A 20,593-nucleotide genomic window follows, 5' to 3' on the forward strand; every position below is an offset into this window, starting at 1 on the left:
AGAGAAGCCCCTCAAGTTCCCCCCACATTCTGCCGTTTTCCCCCTATTGCGCTTGCACATCTGCCATTAATGAATCACTTCTGAAGTTTTGGAAAGTTTTGAATGTTTTATGCAAAAATCCAGAAGTGACTTTAGAATCGAAGCACCAGGGCCCCCTACTTTCGAACATAGTTTAGAAACCCCTTTTTTTTTTTTTGGATTGCACATGCATAACAGTGTCCAAAATGTAATAAAGATTCCCATGTTGTTACATTATTAGTCCAAAGTTATTTCTTTGGACTCCAGCTCCCATAACGTTTTCCCCACAGAAAGACCTAAGGCAGTGTTTCTGAACCTGGGGGTCGGGACCCCTGGAGAGGGCCGTGAGAGGGTTTCAGAGTGGCCACCAAAGACCATTAGAAAACACGTATTTCTGATGGTCTTTGGAATCCCTTTGGCATAGTTGTTTGGGTTCACAGTACTCTCTGGATCTAGGTGAACTACATCTCCCCTAAATCATGGTCAATTCATCCAAAATCCCTCCAGTCTCTGTTTGGCACAATTCTATTATTGGTGGGGTTCACAATGCTCTTTGATTGTACGTGAACTATAAATCCCAGCAACTACAACTCCCAAATGACAAAATCAGTCCACTCCCCTCCCCAAACCCCTCCATTTGGATGTATTGGGTATTTGTGCCCCATTTGGTCCAATGAATGAAAATATATCCGCATATGAGATATTTACATGACGATTCATAACAGCAGCAAAATGACAGTTATGGAAGTAGCAACGAAAACAATGTGATGGTTGGGGGTCACCACCACATGAGGAACTGAATTAAGGGGTTGCGGGCGGCATTACGAAGGTTGAGAAACACTGACTTAAGAAGGGCTTTCTTTCTAGGCTAAAGCCAGCACTTTGAATTGTGCTCAGTCGCAGACTGGCAAGCCATCTCGCTGCCGCCCGTCGGACTCTTTGGAGCTTCTGAACAGTCTTCAAAGGCAGCCCAACATGGAGTGCATTGCAGGAATCTATTTGGGATGTGACAAGAGCGTGGAGGACTGTGGCCAAGTCCAACTTCCCAAGGTACAGGTGCAACTGGCACACAAGTTTTAATGGTGCAAAAGCTGCCTTGCCACAAAGTTGCACTTCCAGAGGGAGCGCAGCCCCGTCCCGCACAAGCTGTGACCCTGTGCCCTGCTTGGCCTTACGGCTGACCAGAAGGCCCTCTGTCTTGTTTGGATCCAGTTTCAATTGGTTCGCCCTCATCCAGTCCGGCACAGCTGCCTCAGAGGGGTGAGGTCTAGGAGAAAGTAGGGAAGTGGGGCTGATATATATGTCTGTGGGAAGCCGGGCAGGAAGCAGCCAGGCTTTGGACTTGCAAGGCCATTCCATGCGAATGAAGGTAGTCAATGGAAACCTCCACGCTTGCCTCCAACAGGCAGTTGGGAGTTCTTCCTCTCTCCCTCCACAGGGATGTATGTATGTGGACCCCACTGGCCCAGTTTGCAAGAGGCCTCCCTCCCTCCCAACCCCTGAGGATGCCTTTGGGCAGAGAGAGGTGGAGGGGAAGTGTCAGGAGAGAGTGCTTCTGGAACCTGGCCAGGCAGCAGCCCGGAAAAACATTCACAGCAACAACCCAGTGAGTGATGCATGTTGTGCCTGTGTGAGAGAGAGAGAGAGAGAGAGAGAGAGAGGAGCAGAATCTCCCCAAGACAGCTTGCCCGGGACCTGGCCCTCCCCTTGGTCCTCCTCCCCGGCTAGGCCCCCCAGCACGGCCCTCCCTCCCTCCCTCCCCCCCTCTCACTCCCTCCCCAGGCTGGGCCAGGAAGGAGAGAGAGAGAGGCCAGGAACTGCAGCCTGGGTCTGCCTCCCAGCCTCCTTCCTTCCTGCAGCCCGGCGGCTCCTTTAAGGCCAAGCCCCGCCCCTCTTTGGGCACGCACGCCTCCTCCTCCTCCCGCCATGACAGCGCCGGGCGGAAGTAGGGCTTCTGGGTGACGTCACGGCCAGGCCGTTGTTGACAGAGGGAAGGGGGGGAGGCCTCCGCGGGCGGAAGTGGGAGAGAGCGGCGCTTCTTCCGGTTGGGCCTAGCCGAGGGAGAGGCAGCCAGGCTTCTTCCCAGGTGGAGAGGAAGGGGAGGGGAGGAAGGCCCACTCGCGAGTGTGTTTGGGAAGGAGGAGCAGGAGATTGCTCTTCGGAGACTTCTCGCTCTGCGGCCTGGCCTCTTCCTCCTGGGATTCCCTCAGAGAGGAGGGGGAGGAGGCCCGAGGAGGGAGGGAGGGAGGCCTGAGGCCTGTGCTGGGGAGTCGGGCTCAGCCTGGGAATCAGCCCCGGAAGGGTGGGTGGCCTCCTCCTCCTTGGGAGTGGAGGGAGGGAGGGGCACCTCGGGAAAGGGCCCCTGACACTCCTCCCTCCGACCCTCCCCTTGTGGCCTGCTCCCCTCAGGAAAGGCCCCCAAAGGGGGCCAGAGGAAGGAAGGAAGGCCGCTCCCCTCACCCCCTTCCTCGCCCCCCTTCCATCCCCTCCCCTTGTCGCCTTGTCCGGGTTCCCCGTGTGCCAGGCTGGGCCCACATCCGTGTCTGGCGGGCTTCCCAGTGCCCCACCTGGGGGCAAAGGGGGTCCCGGGGATGGGGATGAGGGGGTCCTCCTGCCAGGCTGGGTCCGGGCCCCTCAGCAGTGGGAGTGGCCCTGGGCTCAGGAAGAGGGAGCCAATTGGGAATCCCTCACCCACAAACACACATCTATACAGACAAGCACATAGATTGATAGATAAATAGATAGACAGATAGATAGATAGATAGATAGATAGATAGATAGACAGAGAGATAGATAGATGGAAAGACAAAGATAGAGAGATAGACAGAGAGAGAGAAAGATAGACAGAGAGAAAGATGGACAGAGAGATAGAGAGAGATAGACAGACAAAGAGAAAGATGGTCAGAGAGATAGATAGAGAGAGAGATAAATAGAAAGATGGACAGAGATATAGATAGAGAGAGAGAGAGATAGACAGAAAGATAGATAGACCGAGAGATAGACAGAGAGATACATAGATAGATAGACCGAGAGAGATAAATAGACAGATAGATAGATAGACAAACAGAGAGAAAGATAGATAGAGAGAAAGATGGACAGAGAGATAGACAGAGAGATAGATACACAGAGAGAGAGAGATAGACAGAGAGAAAGATGGTCAGATAGATAGATAGATAGACAGAGAGATAAATAGAGAGAAAGATGGACAGAGGTATAGATAGATAGAGAGAGAGAGATAGACAGATAGATAGATATACAGAGAGAAAGATGGACAGATAGATAGACAGATAGAGAGACAGACAGATAGATACATAGAGAGATAGATAGACAGAGAGATAGACATACGTGTGTGCATGTGTCAAGAAAACTCGGCGCGTGGATGGGGCTGGCCACACGCTATGTTTTGGAATGTGCTCCTTTCCTTCAAAAATGTGCTTTAGGCATGCACCTCCCTTTCTTCCTTCTCTCCTTCCTCCCTCTCTTCCTTTTTCCCTTCCTTTCTTCCATCCTTTGCAGCCATCTTCCCATTCGGTGGTTCCAATCTGATCTGTGTCACGTGTCTTGTTCCTGTGTGAAACTGATCTCGGGAACATTCTCTCTCATAGGGTTGTTGTAGGTTTTTTGGGCTATATGGCCATGTTCTAGAAGCATTCCCTCCTGACTTTTCGCCTGCATCTATGGCAAGCGTCCTCAGAGGTTGTGAGCCCGAAAAACCTACAGCAACCCAGTGATTCCAGCCATGAAAGCCTCCAACAATACATTCTCTCTAATCATTTATGATCATTCACAATTGTTTGTTGTTTATTCGTTCACTCGCTTCCGACTCTTTGTGACCTCCTGGACCCGCCCAGGCCAGAGCTGCCTCTCCTTCCTCATTACTCTCACTAATAATAAGAGCCGGAAGCATCCTCTGGTGGGACCCCGACCCCTTGCAGGGCAGGCTAAGAAAGCCGTCTCGGTTTGGATTGAAACCAATGGCTTTTGTCTTATTTGTTTGTTTGTTATTTACCATATTTATACCCCGCCCTTCTCACCCCGAAGGGGACGCAGAGCGGCTTTACACATAGGAAACAATTCGATGCCTTAGAAACATCATATAATTAAAATAAACATTTACACAAAACCAAAGAATTGAAACATCTAAACATTACATCAGTTATTTAAAAACTCTGAGGTTGCAGTCATAGAATCATAAAATCAAAGAGTTGGAAGAGACCTCCTGGGCCGTTATCCAGTCCAACCCCATTCTGCCAAGAAGCAGGAATATTGCATTCAAAGCACCCCTGACAGATGGCCATCCAGCCTCTGTTTAAAAGCTTCCAAAGAAGGAGACTCCACCACACTCCGGGGCAGAGAGTTCCACTGCTGAACGGCTCTCACAGTCAGTAAGTTCTTCCTCAGGTTCAGATGGAATCTTCTTTCTTGTAGTTTGAAGCCATTGTTCCTTTCTTGTAGTTTGAAGCCATTGTTCCTAGTCTCCCGGGAAGCAGAAAACAAGCTTGCTCCCTCCTCCCTGTGGCTTCCTCTCACATATTTATACATGGCTATCATATCTCCTCTCAGCCTTCTCTTCTTCAGGCCATCTGAGGCCTTGCATAGGCAGGTGGGTTAACTGGCAGGGGAAAGCCCCTCCTTCCCCCATTGGCCTCTCTGTTTACCTGTCTGCCTTCCTTTCTCTCCTCCTATATTTTCCATGTTAGATGGATACATCCCAGGGACACAACTTTTTTTCGGAGCACATGGCAAGCACCTGAGTCCACATTCTCCTCCTCCTGTGAGCATGGAGAGAGACGAGATGTCTGCGGCTACTTATATGGCCAGGTTCTGTCAACTTTCCTGTCTAGTTGTGTAGCTCTTTGAATCGAGTCTTTTGTAAGTTTTCAAAACCTGACTCTGCTCCCTGAATTGCGGAAGCACCACAAACACCCGATATACTGAACTGTTGTTGTTGCCACTTTGCCCTTGTTGACTGCTTTTTCCTTTCCCAGACTCATAACCCGGATCCTTCCCTCGACAGAGAAGGGCATCCTGCGGAAAGGAGAGAGGCTCCAGGGCAGCGGGAATGGCGGAGCCTCTGCAGAAGAAGCTCCAGGCTGAAGTGGAGAAGGATAAGCAGCTGCAGGAAGGTAAGGTGGAGGAAGGAGGAGGCCTTGGCCTAGGACTGAGACATGAGGAATCCTAGAAGCCCAAGAGTTGGAAGGGACCCCAAGGGCCATCCAGCCCCAGCCCCTTCTGCCAGGCTCAGAAACACAATCCTAAGCCCTCCTGACAGATGACCACCCAGCCTCTGACTAAATCCTTTCAAGAAGGAGCTCTCAGCGGACTCCAAGGCAGAGAGTTCCCCTGCTGAACAGCTCTTCTTCTTGCCCTTAGGAAGCCCTTCCCTATGTTTAATACAATTCCTTTTCCTGCTTTTTGAACTCCTGGTTCTGTTCTCTCTTGAGTCTCCAGAGCTGAAGAAAGGAAGCCTTTCCCCCTCCTCTTCCTCTTCCTCTATGGGACCTCTTTTTGGATATGTCTATGTTTTAATGGTTTTTAATCTCGTTCAGATTTTTAGTTGAATGTTTATTTAATTATTGAATTAAATAAACTGGCTACCAGTATTAAAAAACTCAAAAATTACAACAGCAAAACAACAGAGAGTAAACAATCAGGCACATCAAATCACCTCTCAACAAAAGATTCCCCCAGGCACTTCCAAGCCATTATATGCTAATGAAGGTGGTCAGTTGAAACATTCCCACCTAGCTCCAGCAGACAAAAGTCCTTTTAACCACCCTTGTCATTCCACAGATATATAAACCCTTTTGCCTAGTTCCAACAGACCTCACTACCTCTGAGGATGCTTGCCATAGATGCAGGCGAAACGTCAGGAGAAAATGCCTCTAGAACATGACCATATAGCCCGGAAAAACCTACAACAACCCAATTATTGAATTGTTTTAAGACATTGAATTATTGCCTCTGCTGTAATCCACCTTGAGTCCCCTTCGGGGCCGAGAAAGGCGGGATATAGGCATAGTAAGTAAGTAAGTAAGTAAATATTGCAACATGGCTGCAGTACAGTCTGGATGATTGGCAGGGCTTGGGTGACATTACATTGCATGAACGACATGCAGACTAATTTCCTGAATGCTTTGCTATCCAACAGCAGTAAGCCTTGCTCGCAGTTTACTCTGGGGAAAACCTCTTTCCTTGAGTTCCTTAAAATTGTAAACAGATTTGAGACTCTTGATGAGGGAAGAGACCCATGTTTCATGGCTTTGTTTTTAACAGTTCTCTGTGTAATTCAGTTTAGTATTTCTGTGTTGTGGGTTTTTTCAATTGTATGGCTTTTTGCTGTTGAGAGACGCTGTGAGCCTTGACTTAAGAGAGGAAAGTAGTAGTAATAATAATCATAATATTCATAAATGCATTTAAAACAGCTACAATATGGAACGGGGTGTTTTCCTCACAGGCCAGGGACAAGACTATTTATGCCCTCATTAGATATTTGTAATTATGAGAACTGTTTCAGAAAATCTATTAGTAGCTTTGCTGGCACTTAAGATCCAAAAATTGGAGCATACAATTGGAAGAACAGATGTAGATATCTCTCTCAGGAAAGGCCGAGTGATGCAGTGGGTTGGGCCAAGCGGCCATTGGAGTCCCTTCCAGTCAAGGTCCCATATTATTATTATTATTATTATTATTATTATTATTATTGATTATGATAATAATATGCAGGATTGAAGTGAAATAACTGGAAAAGCTGACAAGATATGAGGATTTAAAGATTGAACTGCAACAACTCCGGTACAAGCCAGTCAAAGTGGTCCCAGTGGTGATCGGCACACTAGATGCAGTACCTAAAGACCTTGGCCTGCACTTAAACACAATTGGCGCTGAAAAAATTACCACCTGTCAGCTGCAAAAGGCCACCCTACTCTGATCTGCACCAATTATTCGCCGATACATCACATAGTCCTAGACACTTGGGAAGTTATTTATTTATTTATTTACAATATTTCTATCCCTTCTTTCTCAAATTTGAAGTTGCCTCAAGGCAACTTACAACTCAACAGCTATTTGATGCCATAACAGTATACAGTAAAACATTTAAAACATTTAAACAAATTTATAAAATAATACAATAGAAACCATTAAAATATATCAAACCAATGCCCTCACTATTCATCTCGTTGTCCAAAAAACATTGTCTGAGTCGTTCCACAATTCAGTCCCACATTGATCCGTGGTTGTCTATTGTAGAACGCTTTTTTAAAAAAAAAATTGTCGTGTCAGGAGTGATTGCAATTCGCTCCTGGTGTGAGAGAATTGGCCGTCTGCAAGGACGTTGCCCAGGGGACACCTGGATGATTTTGATGTTTTTTTTATCATCCTTGTGGGAGGCTTCTCATGTCCCCGCATGAGGAGCTGGAGCTGATAGAGGGAGCTCATCCGCCTCTCCCCAGATTCGAACCTGCAACCTGTCGGTCCTCAGTCCTGCCGGCACAGGGGTTTAACCCACTGCGCCACCGGGGGCTCCTTTGTGGAACGCTGTGACGATCTGTATGAGGGCAAACAAATTGAAAGTGAATCCAGACAAGACAGAGGTCCTCCTGGTGAGTTGAAAGGCCAAACAGGGCATAGGGTTACAGCCTGTGTCGGATGGGGTTCCACTCCCCCTCAAGGCGCAGGTTCGCAGCTTGGGTGTGATCCTGGATTCATTGCTAAGCCTGGAACTCCAGGTTTCGGCGGTGACCAGGGGAGCATTTGCACAGTTAAAACTTGTGTGCCAGCTACGCCCATACCTTGGGAAGTCTGATTTGGCCACAGTAGTCCACGCTCTGGTTACATCCCGTATAGACTACTGCAGCGCGCTCTATGTGGGACTGCCTTTGAAGACTGTCTTGTCCAGAAGCTTCAAATGGTCCAACGAATGGCAGCCAGATTGCTAACAGGAGCAGTGCTCAGGGAGCGTACAACTCCTCTGTTACGCCAGATTCACAGGTTACCAATTTGCTACGGGGCGCAATTCAAAGTGCGGGCTTTAGCTTACAAAGCCCTAAACGTTTCTGGCCCAACTTACCTATTCAAACGCATCTCCCCTTATGAACCATCTAGGACCTTAAGATCATCTGGAGGGGCCCTGCTCTCGTTACCGCCTTCGTCACAGATACGTCTGGCGGAGATGAGTGACAGGGCTTTCTTGATGGTGGCCCCTTGGCTATGGAAAGCCCTCCCAATAGATATCAGATCAGCCCCTTCCCTTTTAACATTCCGGAAAAAAGTCAAGACATGGCTTTTTGAACTAGCGTTTGCAAATTCAGAGTAATTGACATAGGACAATGGCACGATTAGACAGAGACCGGACAATCTTTTTAACAAGGAGACACTATGGATTTATATTTTATTGATTCTGTTTAGTTTCTATTATATGTAATGTTTTAATTGTATTTATGATATTTTAAGCATTGAATTTTATCTTGTACACTTCCCTGAGTGGTCTGCGAGCTGAGAAAGGGTATACAAGCACAATACATAAATAAAGTTCCCAAAGGCTTGTTCCAAAAGCCACGTTTTTACTTTCCTCCAGAAGGTCAGGGAGGGAGTTCCACCGCTGCGGGGCCACCACTGAGACGTCCCTGTCTGTCGTCCCCACCGGGCATACCTGCGAAAAAGGCAGGACTGAGAGCAGGGCCTCCCCAATCGGTCTCAAATTCCTAGAAGTTTCGTAAGGGGAGATACGTTTGGATAGGTAAACTGGCCGCGAACTATTTAGGGCTTTATAGGCTAAAACCAGGACTTTCAATTGTGTCCGGAAGCAAACTGGCAGCCAGTGGAGCTGACGCAGCAGGGGAGCTGTATGCGCCCTGAGCGCTACTCCTGTTCCCAACCTGGCTGCCGCCCGCTGGACCATTTGAAGTTTTGGAACAATCTTCAAAGGCAACCCCACATAGATGTAATCAGAGTGTGGACTACTGTGACCAAGTCAGACTTTCCAAAATACGGGTGCAACTGGCGCACAAGTTTTAACTGTGCGAATGCTCCCCTGGCAACCACCGAGACCTGGGGTTCCAGGCTCAACAATGGGTCCAGGATCACACCCAAACTGCGAACCTGTGTCTTCAGGAGGAGTGTAACCCCATCCAACACAGGCTGTAACCCTATGCCCTGTTTGGCCTGTTGACTGACCAGGAGGACCTCTGTCTTGTCTGGATTCTATTTCAATTTGTTAGCCCTCGTGCAGCCCATTACAGCTCCCAAGCACTGGTTCGTGACCTGGGCAGACTCCTTTACAGCAGCTGGGAAGGAGTGATAGAGTTGAACATCATTTGCAGACAGGTGACAGGATGATCTCCCCCAATGGCTTCATGTAGATGTTAAACAACATGGGAGACGGTATTGAGCCCTGCGGGATCCCACGGAACAATGACTGTGGGGCCGAGCAGGTATCTCCCAATAACACCTTCTGGGAACGGCCCTTTAGGAAGGACTGTAGCCACTGCAAAACAGTACCTCCGAGGCCCATTCCCACGAGATGATCCAGAAGGATACTGTGGTCAACAGTATCAAAGGCCACTGAGAAGTCCAGCAAAATCAACAGGGACACACTCCCCCTGTCCAGTTGTCGGTATAGATCACCCACTAAGGCGACCAAGGCAGTCCCAGCCTAAAACCAGACTGCACCAGATCTAGATAATCTGTGTCCTCCAAGATCACTTGGAGTTGCGAGGCCATCACATGTTCCTGTACTTTGCCCAAAAAGGGAAGATTGGGGTCCAGTGATGGTTTTTTCAACAACGGTTTTTATTATGGCTTGCTTTAAGCTGGCTCGAATATTGCCTTCCTTGAAGGAGGCATTAACCACCACCTTCACTCACCCTGCCAAACCTCTGGCTTCCTTTACTGGCCAGGATGGACAGAGGTCCAAGATGCATGTGGTTGGCCTTGCTTCCCCAAGTATCTTCTCCACATTCTTGAGCTGCACTAATTGAAATGAATCCATCAAAACGTGATAAGAAGGTGCTCGTGATACATCCTCAGAGACTGCTGTTAACATGGTGACAAGGTCTGAATGGATCAAAGTGACTTTGTCCACAAAGAACCGAGCAAATGCTTCACAGCGTGCTGTTGAGTTGTCATATTTCCCGTATTGGAGGACGGGATTTAACAACCCTCTGACTACTCGGAACAGCTCTGCTGGATGGTTCCTTGCGGACGCAATATTCACTGCAAAGAAAGATTTCTGTGCAGCTTTTATTGCTGCGTTGTATGCCCTTAGATAAGCACATAGCTCTTTTTGATATGACTCACTAAGCTCTGAACGCCACACACACTCGAGTCTCCTCTTCATTCGCTTCATCGCTGCCAGCTCCTTGTTGAACCAAGGAGCAGGTTTAGCTCGGCGACTTGAGAGGTGACATTCCGGGGCAATCGTGTCTATTGCCCTAGGTAGTTAATGATTTAGTCATTGCGGGCCTCAATCTTTACGAAAGAGGTCTCCAAAATGTTTAACTCTCACTCATTAACTGATTCGTAATCTTTATGGTGCTAATGTTGGAGAGTGGTTCCTGGTCAAAGTGGTCCCTGGTCAGGGGGTTGGGAACTAATGCACTAGACAGATGATATAAGTGATTGTAAATGTAAATATAACCAAGCCATGCAGAATTCAAAAAGGGGCTAGGCAGGGATGCCCACTCTCACCTCTTCTATTTCCACGAGTTCTTAAAGTATTGTTAAGGGACATCACAGGCGAGGAAGAGATTTCTGGAATAAGGATTGGAAAAGGAAATGGGAAAATGACAAAAGAGTAGATCTAGAGAGGTCTGAGTTGTGAAGCGTACGATATTAGCTTTCTTTGTGACTAGATTGACTCCCCCCCCCCCATTTTTCTTTTTTCCTTTCTCCCCCCCCCCCCCCCCGCTTTTAAAGAAAAGGATGTATAAAAAGAGAGGGTCCATGTAAAAGCAATGTTACCTGGAAATGAAGTCTGTATAAATATGAGCACCCATGGAAACCAGGAGGGCCTTCTCTTCTGCGACCTCCCCATGATGGGATGCCCTCCTCTCCAAAGCCCACCTGGGGCAGAGGGTGATGCCACTCCAGGCTCCAGGTCTGCATTCTCATCCCTTTCCTTTCAAATGAATTACAACTCATAAAATGAAAAATAGTAAAACCCATTTATTGATTTACTTTATTTATATACCGCTTTTCTCAGCCCACAGGCTGAGAAAACAATTATGTTTCGGGAACACAAGTTAATGTTTTTAAGAAACAGATTTTTGAAAGGAGGAGGAGGAGGAGAAGGCCCCGCAGCCCCCCTCCTCCCTCCCCGGCCCACTCCCCAACCCCCCCTGGGCGCAAAGGGGGAGCGGGGGGGGGGTCGGCCTGCCAGTGGCGCCTCCCTCCCTCCCTCCCTTCCTTCCTCCCCCCTTCTTTACTTCATTCCTCACTTCATCCCTCCCTCCCTCCCTTTCTTCCTTCATCACCTCCCTCCCTTTCTTCCTTCTCTCCCTCCTTCCTCACTTCATCCCCCCTTCTTTACTTCATTCCTCACTTCATCCCTCCCTCCCTTTCTTCATTCATCACCTCCCTCCCTTTCTTCCTTCTCTCCCTCCTTCCTCACTTCATCCCTTCTCTTCTTTCCTCCCTCCCTCTCCTCTTCCTTCCGCTCTTCCTTCCTTGCTCCCTTTCTTCCCTTCTCTTCCTCATCCCTTCATACAATCATATAGATAGATGGATGGATGGATGGATGGGTGGGTGTGAGTGAGTGTGCGTCAAGGAAAATCTGGGCACTTGAGTGGGGCTGGTCACATGCTATGTTTTGAAATGTGCTTATTTCCTTCCAAAGTGTGCTTTAGGGATGCCAGGTGCCCTGTTTGTGTCATTGGCCCCTCCCTCCCTCCTTCCTTCTCTCCCCCTTCTTTACTTCATTCCTCCCTTCCTTCCGCTCTTCCTTCCTTGCTCCCTTCATCCCTTTCTTCCCTTCTCTCTCTCCTGCCTTACTTCTTTCCTCACTTCATCTCTTCCTTCCACTCTTCCTTCCTTGCTCCCTTCCTTCATCCCTTTCTTCCCTTCTCTCCCTCCCCCTCCCTTTCTTCCTTCCTCGCCCCTTCCTTACTTCTTTCCTCCCTTCATCTCTTCCTTCCACTCTTTCTTTCTTCCCTTCTATAACTCCCTTCCTTTCTTCCTTCCTCGTCCCTTCCTTACTGCATTCCTCCCTTCATCCCTCCCTTCCTCTCTTCCTGCCGCTCTTCCTTCCTTGATCCCTTCCTTTGTTCCTTTCTTCATTCTCTCCCCCCTTCCTTACTTCATTCCTTCATCCCTTACTTCCCTTCTCTCCCTCCCTCTCTCCCTTTCCTCTTCCCCTCCCTTCTCTTTCGTCCTTCTCTCCCCCCTTCCTTACTTAATTCCTCCCTTCATCCCTTCCTTCCGCTCTTCCTTCCTTGCTCCTTTCCTCCCTCCCTTTCTTCCTTCTCTCCCTTCATCCCTTCCTTCCTCCCTTCACAGATGTGCTCTTCTGCGACTGAGGCTTGTGCTCTCTGTGTCATTGGCACCTCCCTTCTTTCCTCCCTTTCTTCCTTCTCTCCCTCCGTCCTTACTTCATTCCTCCCATCATCCTTCCTTCCTACTACTCATCCTTCCTTACTCCCTTTCTTTCTTCCTTCCTATCTTTCTTTCTTCCTTCCTTCCTCCCTCACTTTCTTTCTTCTCTCCGTCTTTCCTTATTCATTCCTTCCTTCCTCTCTGCCTTCCACTCTTCCTTCCACTCTTCCTTCCTTTCTTCCCTTCTCCCCCTCCCTCCCTTTCTTTCTTCTCTCCCTCCTTCCTTACTTCATTCCTCCCTTCATCCCTTCCTTCCTCCCTTCCTTCTGCACTTCCTTCCTTGCTCCCTTCCTTCCTCCCATTCTTTCCTCTCTCCTTCCTTACTTCATTCCTCCCATCATCCTTCCTTCCTACTGTAGCAGGAACGCGGAGAACGCGATTCCCAACCCAAACTTTCCAGGATCTTACCAGTCCGCTATGGATCCGAAGCACGAGTCCAAACAGTTAGCAGGCAAGCACAAGTTGATTCATATTGCGCAATAGGAGACAGACAGGCAGAGGGTCATGCGCGCAGCATGCCAGGACAAGTTCTGTCCGTCCTGAGCCCTCGGACTCCGGGGTTAATATAGCCGGGTTGTTTAGGGCAAAGAAGTTCCTCTTTTCCCCTATGGACGGTTTCGGGTTAGGCAAACATTTCCTTCAGCACAAACACTTCGGGGAATCGGCCCACCACAAACCGTCTAGCATTTTGTAAGACCCTTCCGTTCTTGTCAACAACCCCCCATAGACATTCATATTAGCCAAGCATATTGCATACATTCTTTACAGGAACTTGGCCGACCACATCGGCTGACCACAAACGGCTTCTTGGAACAGGCTATTGTGACACTTGCTGCATCTTGATTAGAAGTTGGAAATATGCTTTCCCTAGCATCTTAGAGACAGACAGGCATAGGTAGGCCTCAAAATGGAGGTACTTTGGTCCACTGCTCACCTCACTACCGCTCATCCTTCCTTACTCTCTTCCTTCCTTCCTTTCTTTCTTCCTTCCTCCATTCCTCCCTCACTTTCTTTCTTCTTTCCATCTTTCCTTACTTCATTCCTCCCTTCATCCTTCCTTCCACTCATCCTTCCTTACTCCCTCCCTTTTCTTCCTTCTCTCCTTCCTTCCTTCATTCTTCCATTCATGCTTTCTTCATTCCTCCCTTCATCCCTTCCTTCCTCTCTTCCTTCCACTCTTCCTTCCTTTCTTCCCTTCTCCCCCTCCCTCCCTTTCTTTCTTCTCTCCCTCCTTCCTTACTTCATTCCTCCCATCATCCATCCTTCCTACTACTCATCCTTCCTTACTCCCACCCTCCCTTTTCTTCCTTCCTTCATTCTTCCATTCATGCTTTCTTCATTCCTCCCTTCATCCTTCCTTCCACTCATACTTCCTTACTCCCTCCCTTTTCTTCCTTCTCTCCTTCCTTCCTTCATTCTTCCATTCATGCTTTCTTCATTCCTCCCTTCATCTCTTCCTTCCTCTCTTCCTTCCACTCTTCCTTCCTTCCTCCCTTTCTTCCCTTCTCCCCCTCCCTCCCTTTCTTTCTTCTCTCCCTCCTTCCTTACTTCATTCCTCCCATCATCCATCCTTCCTACTACTCATCCTTCCTTACTCCCACCCTCCCTTTTCTTCCTTCCTTCATTCTTCCATTCATGCTTTCTTCATTCCTCCCTTCATCCCTTCCTCCCTCTCTTCCTTCCACTCTTCCTTCCTTCCTCCCTTTCTTCCCTTCTCCCCCTCCCTCCCTTTCTTTCTTCTCTCCCTCCTTCCTTACTTCATTCCTCCCATCATCCTTCCTTCCTACTACTCATCCTTCCTTACTCTCACCCTCCCTTTTCTTCCTTCCTTCATTCTTCCATTCATGCTTTTTTCATTCATCCCTTCCTTCCTCTCTTCCTTCCTTGCTCCCTTCCTTCATCCCTGTATTCCCTTCTCTCCCTCCCTCCATTTCGTCCTTCCTCGCCCCTTTCCTTACTTCATTCCTCCCTTCCTCCCTTCCTTCCTCTCTTCCTTCTGCTCTTCCTTCCTTGCTCCCTTCCCTCCTCCCATTCTTTCCTCTCTCCTTCCTTACTTCATTCTTCCCTTCATCTGTCATGGATGGCTTTTCAATGACTTCAAAGCCTAGGTTCTTTTTATTGCAATTCCCAGTGTGAGAAGGTATATCAGATTACAGACCAACATTGAGACATACAGATTCTGTGCAACTACATTGGACAATGCCTAAGAACACTGCCAAGGACCAGATCTCTGTTTTCCATACAGCAGAACCTGACTCCCTGCACTAAATCACAGACTCCAAAAGCGCCTTCCTTCTTCCTCTTGAGAAAGAAGCCCCAAAGTGTCCAGAATCATGCTTTCCCAGAGCATATCTGACGCTCTCCGAATACACCACTTCTGTCCATCCATGGAGCAGAGCATGGCGGGTGGAGCAGCCTCCTCGGTCTGTCACACTTTTGAGCATTATCTGGAGTTTCAGAGTGAGGTGAATGATGGGAAATTTAAATGGTATGTTTGGAGCCGGTAATGTGAACGTATGCAGGACTATCCAGTGAGGATTGAGTTGAGACTACAGAAGAAGTGGCCAGTTTCCTAGAAGGGGCTTTGCAAGTGTTTCCTGCTTCCTCTGATGTGGACGGGCCTTGTGTCATCACTTAGGAATTTACTGGGCGTGCTTTACTGATAACAAGCGCCATGATTATGAAGAAGCCTGCGCAACGGAATGGACTTCAGTTTTGAACTGCTAGCTGAGGCTGCTGATTTACCGGAGCAGTGACAAGATCTATGGGCTTACTTTGTATATAGTGTAATTGTCTTTACGACTACAATAAAAGCTGTTTATTGCTGATTTTGGCTGCTGAGCTGTGAAATGCTTCCAGCGATTGATGGGTGTTTTGTGTGGGACTGCAAGGTTTCAGTGATGCCTATGATATTATATTTGTGGTGTTGTGCTAAAAGTTGGAGTTTGTCTTGTTTATTTCCCATGCTCTGTCCATTAGTGTAAAGACATGTGAGCCCCTGAGATCTCCCCTCAGCTGTTTAATTGGGATTATTGTGCTTTTGGGACTTGGTCCTCGTTGTGTTTGTGCAGCCCTCCGTTTAGCCTTCTGGCGGTTGCCTGACATTGTGGGTAAAGTAGTGTTCGCAAGGCTGTTGTCCCCCTCCCCCGGTGGACCTAGTTTAAAGTGCCCCTAATGAGGTTTGCGAGTCTGTGAGCAAAAAGGTGTTTTCCTACTTGTGTGAGATGCACCCCATCCCTTGCCAGTTGGCCATCCTCCTGGAAAAGCAGGCCATGGTCAAGGAAGCCAAAGCGTTCCTCCTGACACCATTTTCTAAGCCAGTTATTGACCTGTACTATTTTTCTGGCCCTTGTGGGTCCGTGTCTTACAACAGGGAGGAGGGATGATGAAAAGGCCACCTGTACATTACATTGTTTTAGCTTTGTTCCGAGAGCTTGAAAATCATTTATGATCTTTTGAAACGTATGCCTAGCAGTATCATTGGTTCCTACATGAATCAACATGAGGGGAGGACGGTGATGGGGCTTGAGGAGCCTGGTGAGCCTCTGAGTGATGTGGTGTATTTTTCCCCCTGGTAAGCAGCATATTTCTCGAGCCATCCCACCTGGTCTGGAAATGACGGCTTCCGTTCCTCTAAGGAGGGAGTCGCCTACTGCCAAGACCTGTTTACAAGACGCCTCCCTCCCTTTCTTCCTTCTCTCCCTCCTTCCTTACTTCATTCCCCCCTTCATCCCTTCCTTCCTCTCTTCCTTCCGCTCTTCCTTCCTTGCTCCCTTCCTTCCTCCCTTTCTTCCCTTCTCCCTCCTCCTCCCTTTTTTCCTTCTCTCCCTCCTTCCTTACTTCACTCCCCCCTTCATCCCTTCCTTCCTCTCTTCCTTCCTTCCTTGCTCCCTTCCTTCCTCCCTTTCTTCCCTTCTCCCTCCTCCCTTTTTTCCTTCTCTCCCTCCTTCCTTACTTCACTCCCCCCTTCATCCCTTCCTTGCTCCCTTCCTTCCTCCCTTTCTTCCCTTCTCCCCCTCCCTCCCTTTTTTCTTCTCTCCCTCCTTCCTTACTTCACTCCCCCCTTCATCCCTTCCTTCCGCTCTTCCTTCCTCCCTCCCTTTCTTCCCTTCTCCCCCTCCCTCCCTTTTTTTCTTCTCTCCCTGCTTCCTTACTTCATTCCTCCCTTTGTACCTTCTTTCCTCACTTCCTTATTTATTTATTTGCTGTATTTATATACCGCGTTCATACAGAGAGGTCTAGAGGGTGAAGCGTATGATTTTAGCTTTCTTCGTGACAAGATTGGAAGAGACCGGAGGTCACCTAACTTCCCCCCTATTTTTCTTTTTCCCTCGCTCACTTTTTAAGAAAAGGATGTATAAAAATGAGGGTGCAGCTAAAAGCAATGTTACATGGACATGAAGTCTGTATAAATATGAGCACCAGTGGAAGCCAGGAGGGCCTTCTCTTCTGTGATCTCCCCATGATGGGATGCCTTCCTCTCTAAAGCCCACCTGGTGCAGAGGTTGATGCAATTCCAGTCTCCAGGTCTGCATTATCATGCCTTCCTTTTAAAATCAATTACAACTCATAAAATGAAAAATAGTAAAACCTAAACAATTGTGTTTCGGGAACGCATGCTCATGTTTTTAAGAAACACATTTTACAAAGCAGACACACAACACTGTGGAGCTGGAGGTAACACGTGAAGCCTGGGTTGGCTGCAACACATCCACCGCTCCCCATTCATGAGCAAAGGAAGGGCGGGAAGGATGTGAATGCCTTCTGGAGGCAGGAGGAGGAGGGCAGAGGGGCCTGCAAAGACAGGAGGGGAGGGTGGACTCAAAAGGAGAAGGCCCAAAAAGCCACGCGGAGGAAGAATCCCTGCCCTTCCAAGGAGGAGAAGAGCCTGCTTCCCCTTTGAAATCCTGTGTCTGTTTCCTGCAGGATTCTAGAGTTTGTAGTTAAGAGAAGCCAAGGACCTCCCTGGCTGAGAATTATAAAGGCCCCTCCCTGAACACCTGGCAGCGTAAGAAATCGCACACGGAGAATCTTGGGGCCCCGTCCCCTTTGTACCTGAGGAAGGATTGTTTGTAGTTGGGCAAGTGTCAAAGTATTTGTCACCTGGCACTGGGCACCTTCCCTCTTCCTCTTGGTTTGCTACAGCACTAGACTTCCTCTTCCCTATTTAACTCCTGAAGAGATTTCCCTCTCATTTCTCTGGCAGGTAACTTCGGAACAAGTTCTGCGAAGAACACCTTGTGAGAGCTTGGCCTGAGGAGTGCTGCAAGTTCAAAGTGACTTCAAGATACACAGCAATGACAACAAGAAAAAATAAGTACTAGAGAAATATTTTTGAGACTACATCCCTGTGCACTTAAAGGGGGGAAATAAGATTTTGCTGTAAAAAGAGAGGCTTGGGAAAGCAAGCAGAAGATTACAGCAGTACAAAAACTGCTGTTCAGGAGGTTATATCTGTGAACCCCTGGCATCATATTTGAATTGTAAATGTGAAAGAATGGCAAGCCCTCTACCTCCCTATCCTAGATCAGACACAGGGGAGAAGTTACATCAGTGTATGGAGTGTGGAAAACAATTTGAAAAGAATTGTTTCCTTACTGTACATGACCGGACCCACACAGGGGAGAAGCCATATCAATGCATGGAATGTGGAGAAAGCTTCAGTCGTGGAGATAGTCTGCGTTCCCATCAAAGGAAGCACACAGGGGAGAAGCCATATAAATGCATGGAATGTGGAGAAAGCTTCAGTCTGAGTGGCAATCTACGTCGCCATCAACGGATCCACACAGGGGAGAAGCCATATAAATGTATGGAATGTGGAGAAAGCTTCAGTCTGAGTGGCCATCTACGGTCCCATCAAAGGATCCACACAGGGGAGAAGCCATATCAATGTGTGGAATGTGGAGAAAGCTTCAGTCAGAGTGGCCATCTACGGTCCCATCAAAGGATCCACACAGGGGAGAAGCCATATAAATGTATGGAATGTGGAAAGAGCTTCAGTCGGAATGACACTCTACGTTCCCATCAAAGGATCCACACCGGGGCGAAGCCATATAAATGTAAGGAATGTGGAAAGAGCTTCAGTGAGAGTGGCACTCTACGTTCCCATCAAAGGATCCACACAGGGGAGAAGCCATATAAATGTAAGGAATGTGGAAAGAGCTTCAGTCGGAATGACACTCTACGTTCCCATCAAAGGATCCACACAGGGGAGAAGCCATATAAATGTATGGAATGTGGAAAGAGCTTCAGTCACAGTTGCACTCTACGTTCCCATCAAAGGATCCACACAGGGGAGAAGCCATATAAATGTATGGAATGTGGAGAAAGCTTCAGTGAGAGTGGCCATCTACGGTCCCATCAAAGGAAGCACACAGGGGAGAAGCCATATAAATGTATGGAATGTGGAAAGAGCTTCAGTCACAGTGGCAATCTTCGTTCCCACCAAATGACTCACACAGTACAGAAGCCATAGAAGTGCATAGAATGTGGAGAAAGTTTCAGTCAGAGTAACTATCTCGATTCCTTCCAAATCTATCTACATTGCTTTCAAAGGGGCCACATCATAGAGAAGCCATATAAATGCACGGAATGTGGGAAGAGCTTTAGAGGATGTTCAGCATACAATAAACATCACGGAACTCATGCGCCGCTAGAGGAGACCTGCCTTTCAGTTTCCGAGCTCTTTTTCAAAAAAATATTGGAAGGAAAGAGGAAGGCCGGCACCTGGCTCTCTCTCTCTCTCTCTCTCTCTCTCTCTCTCTCTCTCTCTCTACCATGGACTAGTTTGTGTGGCCTTGGTCGACGGCTACTGGGAGCAAGTCTCACTCAGAAGGGGATTTTTCTCCGTATTGCAGCAAGCTCCGAAGGGGTTCCCCTCGCCTCCTCCATAAGAAACCCGTCACAGGCTTCTAGGGTGATCTGTGGAGGTTTGCTGAAAGGAGCAGCAGCTGAGATCTCTGGAGAAAAGGGTTCTGAAAAAGAAGAGCTCTTTGGTAGCAGAGAAGGTCATCTCTTCATAGCCTCGTCTTACGTCTTGGCTCTGTTGCCCCTCGGTTAGAATTTTGGCCTCCAGCCATGTCCCTGTCACCCTTTTCTGGACTTTGTTGTATCCTGAATAGTTGATTATAAATTCTGGACTGTCTTCTGGTTGAGAACTCACAGCATGTTGTGAATGAGAACTTATTGCTTAATGTTTGTTATAGATGTTTTTCTTGATTGAACAATTGATGTTTATATAGATTTTGCCCATGGTGTTGAGACAATAATAATCTTATTGTATGTAATGTATGCATTGTGTAATTCAGTGTTAGAATTGATTGAGTGATTGAACAACTTAACACATTGATACATAGACTGACAGGTCGCATGAGGAGCTGGAGCTGATAGAGGTAGCCCATCCGCCTCTTCCTGGATTCAAACCTGCGACCTGTCAGTCTTCAGTCCTGCCGGCACAGGGGTTTAACCCACTGCGCTACCAGGGGCTCCTTGTGTTCATTATTACTCCCACTGTGCTGATGCAATTGTATTATATTAGCCGGACTGGCGCAATGGGTTAAACCCTTGTGCCGGTTGAACTGCTGACCTGAAGGTTGGTGGTTCAAATCCACGAGACAGAGTGAGCTCCTATCCTGACAGACACCCTTGCTTCCCATGCGGAGACGTGAGAGAAGCCTCCCAGCAGGATGGTAGCACATTCGGGCATCCCCTAGGCATCGTCTTTGCAGATGTCCACTTCTCTCACACCAGAAGTGACTTACAGTATGTTCTCATTTCTTTTCTGACATGATAAAAAAGGTGGACTCAAGACTTTAATTTTCTTATAAGCAAATCTGGTCTTGGCTTACCTTGTGTTTGTTTAATAAACGTCAGGCTTTATACCGGGAGAACCCTGGAACACGGGACCATCCGCCTTGCTTTGTGTGTACCTATTTATTTACAGTATTTGTATTCCGCCCTTCTCACCCCGCAAGGGACTCAGGGC

General features: G+C 48.0%; 1 protein-coding gene and 1 pseudogene across 1 annotated transcript in view; both read left to right on the forward strand.

Moving 5' to 3' along the window:
• Positions 1 to 20,506, forward strand: part of LOC137095993 (zinc finger protein ZFP2-like) — a 146,353-nt gene extending 125,847 nt beyond the window's left edge. The window contains exons 1-3 of the mRNA XM_067463276.1: positions 2,019 to 2,104; positions 5,007 to 5,144; positions 17,816 to 20,506. Of these exons, the coding sequence (XP_067319377.1) occupies positions 18,107 to 19,084 (978 nt within the window). The 5' untranslated portion in view covers positions 2,019 to 2,104; positions 5,007 to 5,144; positions 17,816 to 18,106 and the 3' untranslated portion in view covers positions 19,085 to 20,506. Of the gene's footprint in view, positions 2,105 to 5,006; positions 5,145 to 17,815 lie in introns of the transcript that reaches the window.
• The window catches only part of LOC137096000 (zinc finger protein ZFP2-like), a 42,076-nt pseudogene continuing 23,528 nt past the window's right edge, over positions 2,046 to 20,593 (forward strand).

Source organism: Anolis sagrei, chromosome 2, assembly GCF_037176765.1.
Source record: "Anolis sagrei isolate rAnoSag1 chromosome 2, rAnoSag1.mat, whole genome shotgun sequence".
NCBI classification, from domain to species: domain Eukaryota; kingdom Metazoa; phylum Chordata; class Lepidosauria; order Squamata; family Dactyloidae; genus Anolis; species Anolis sagrei.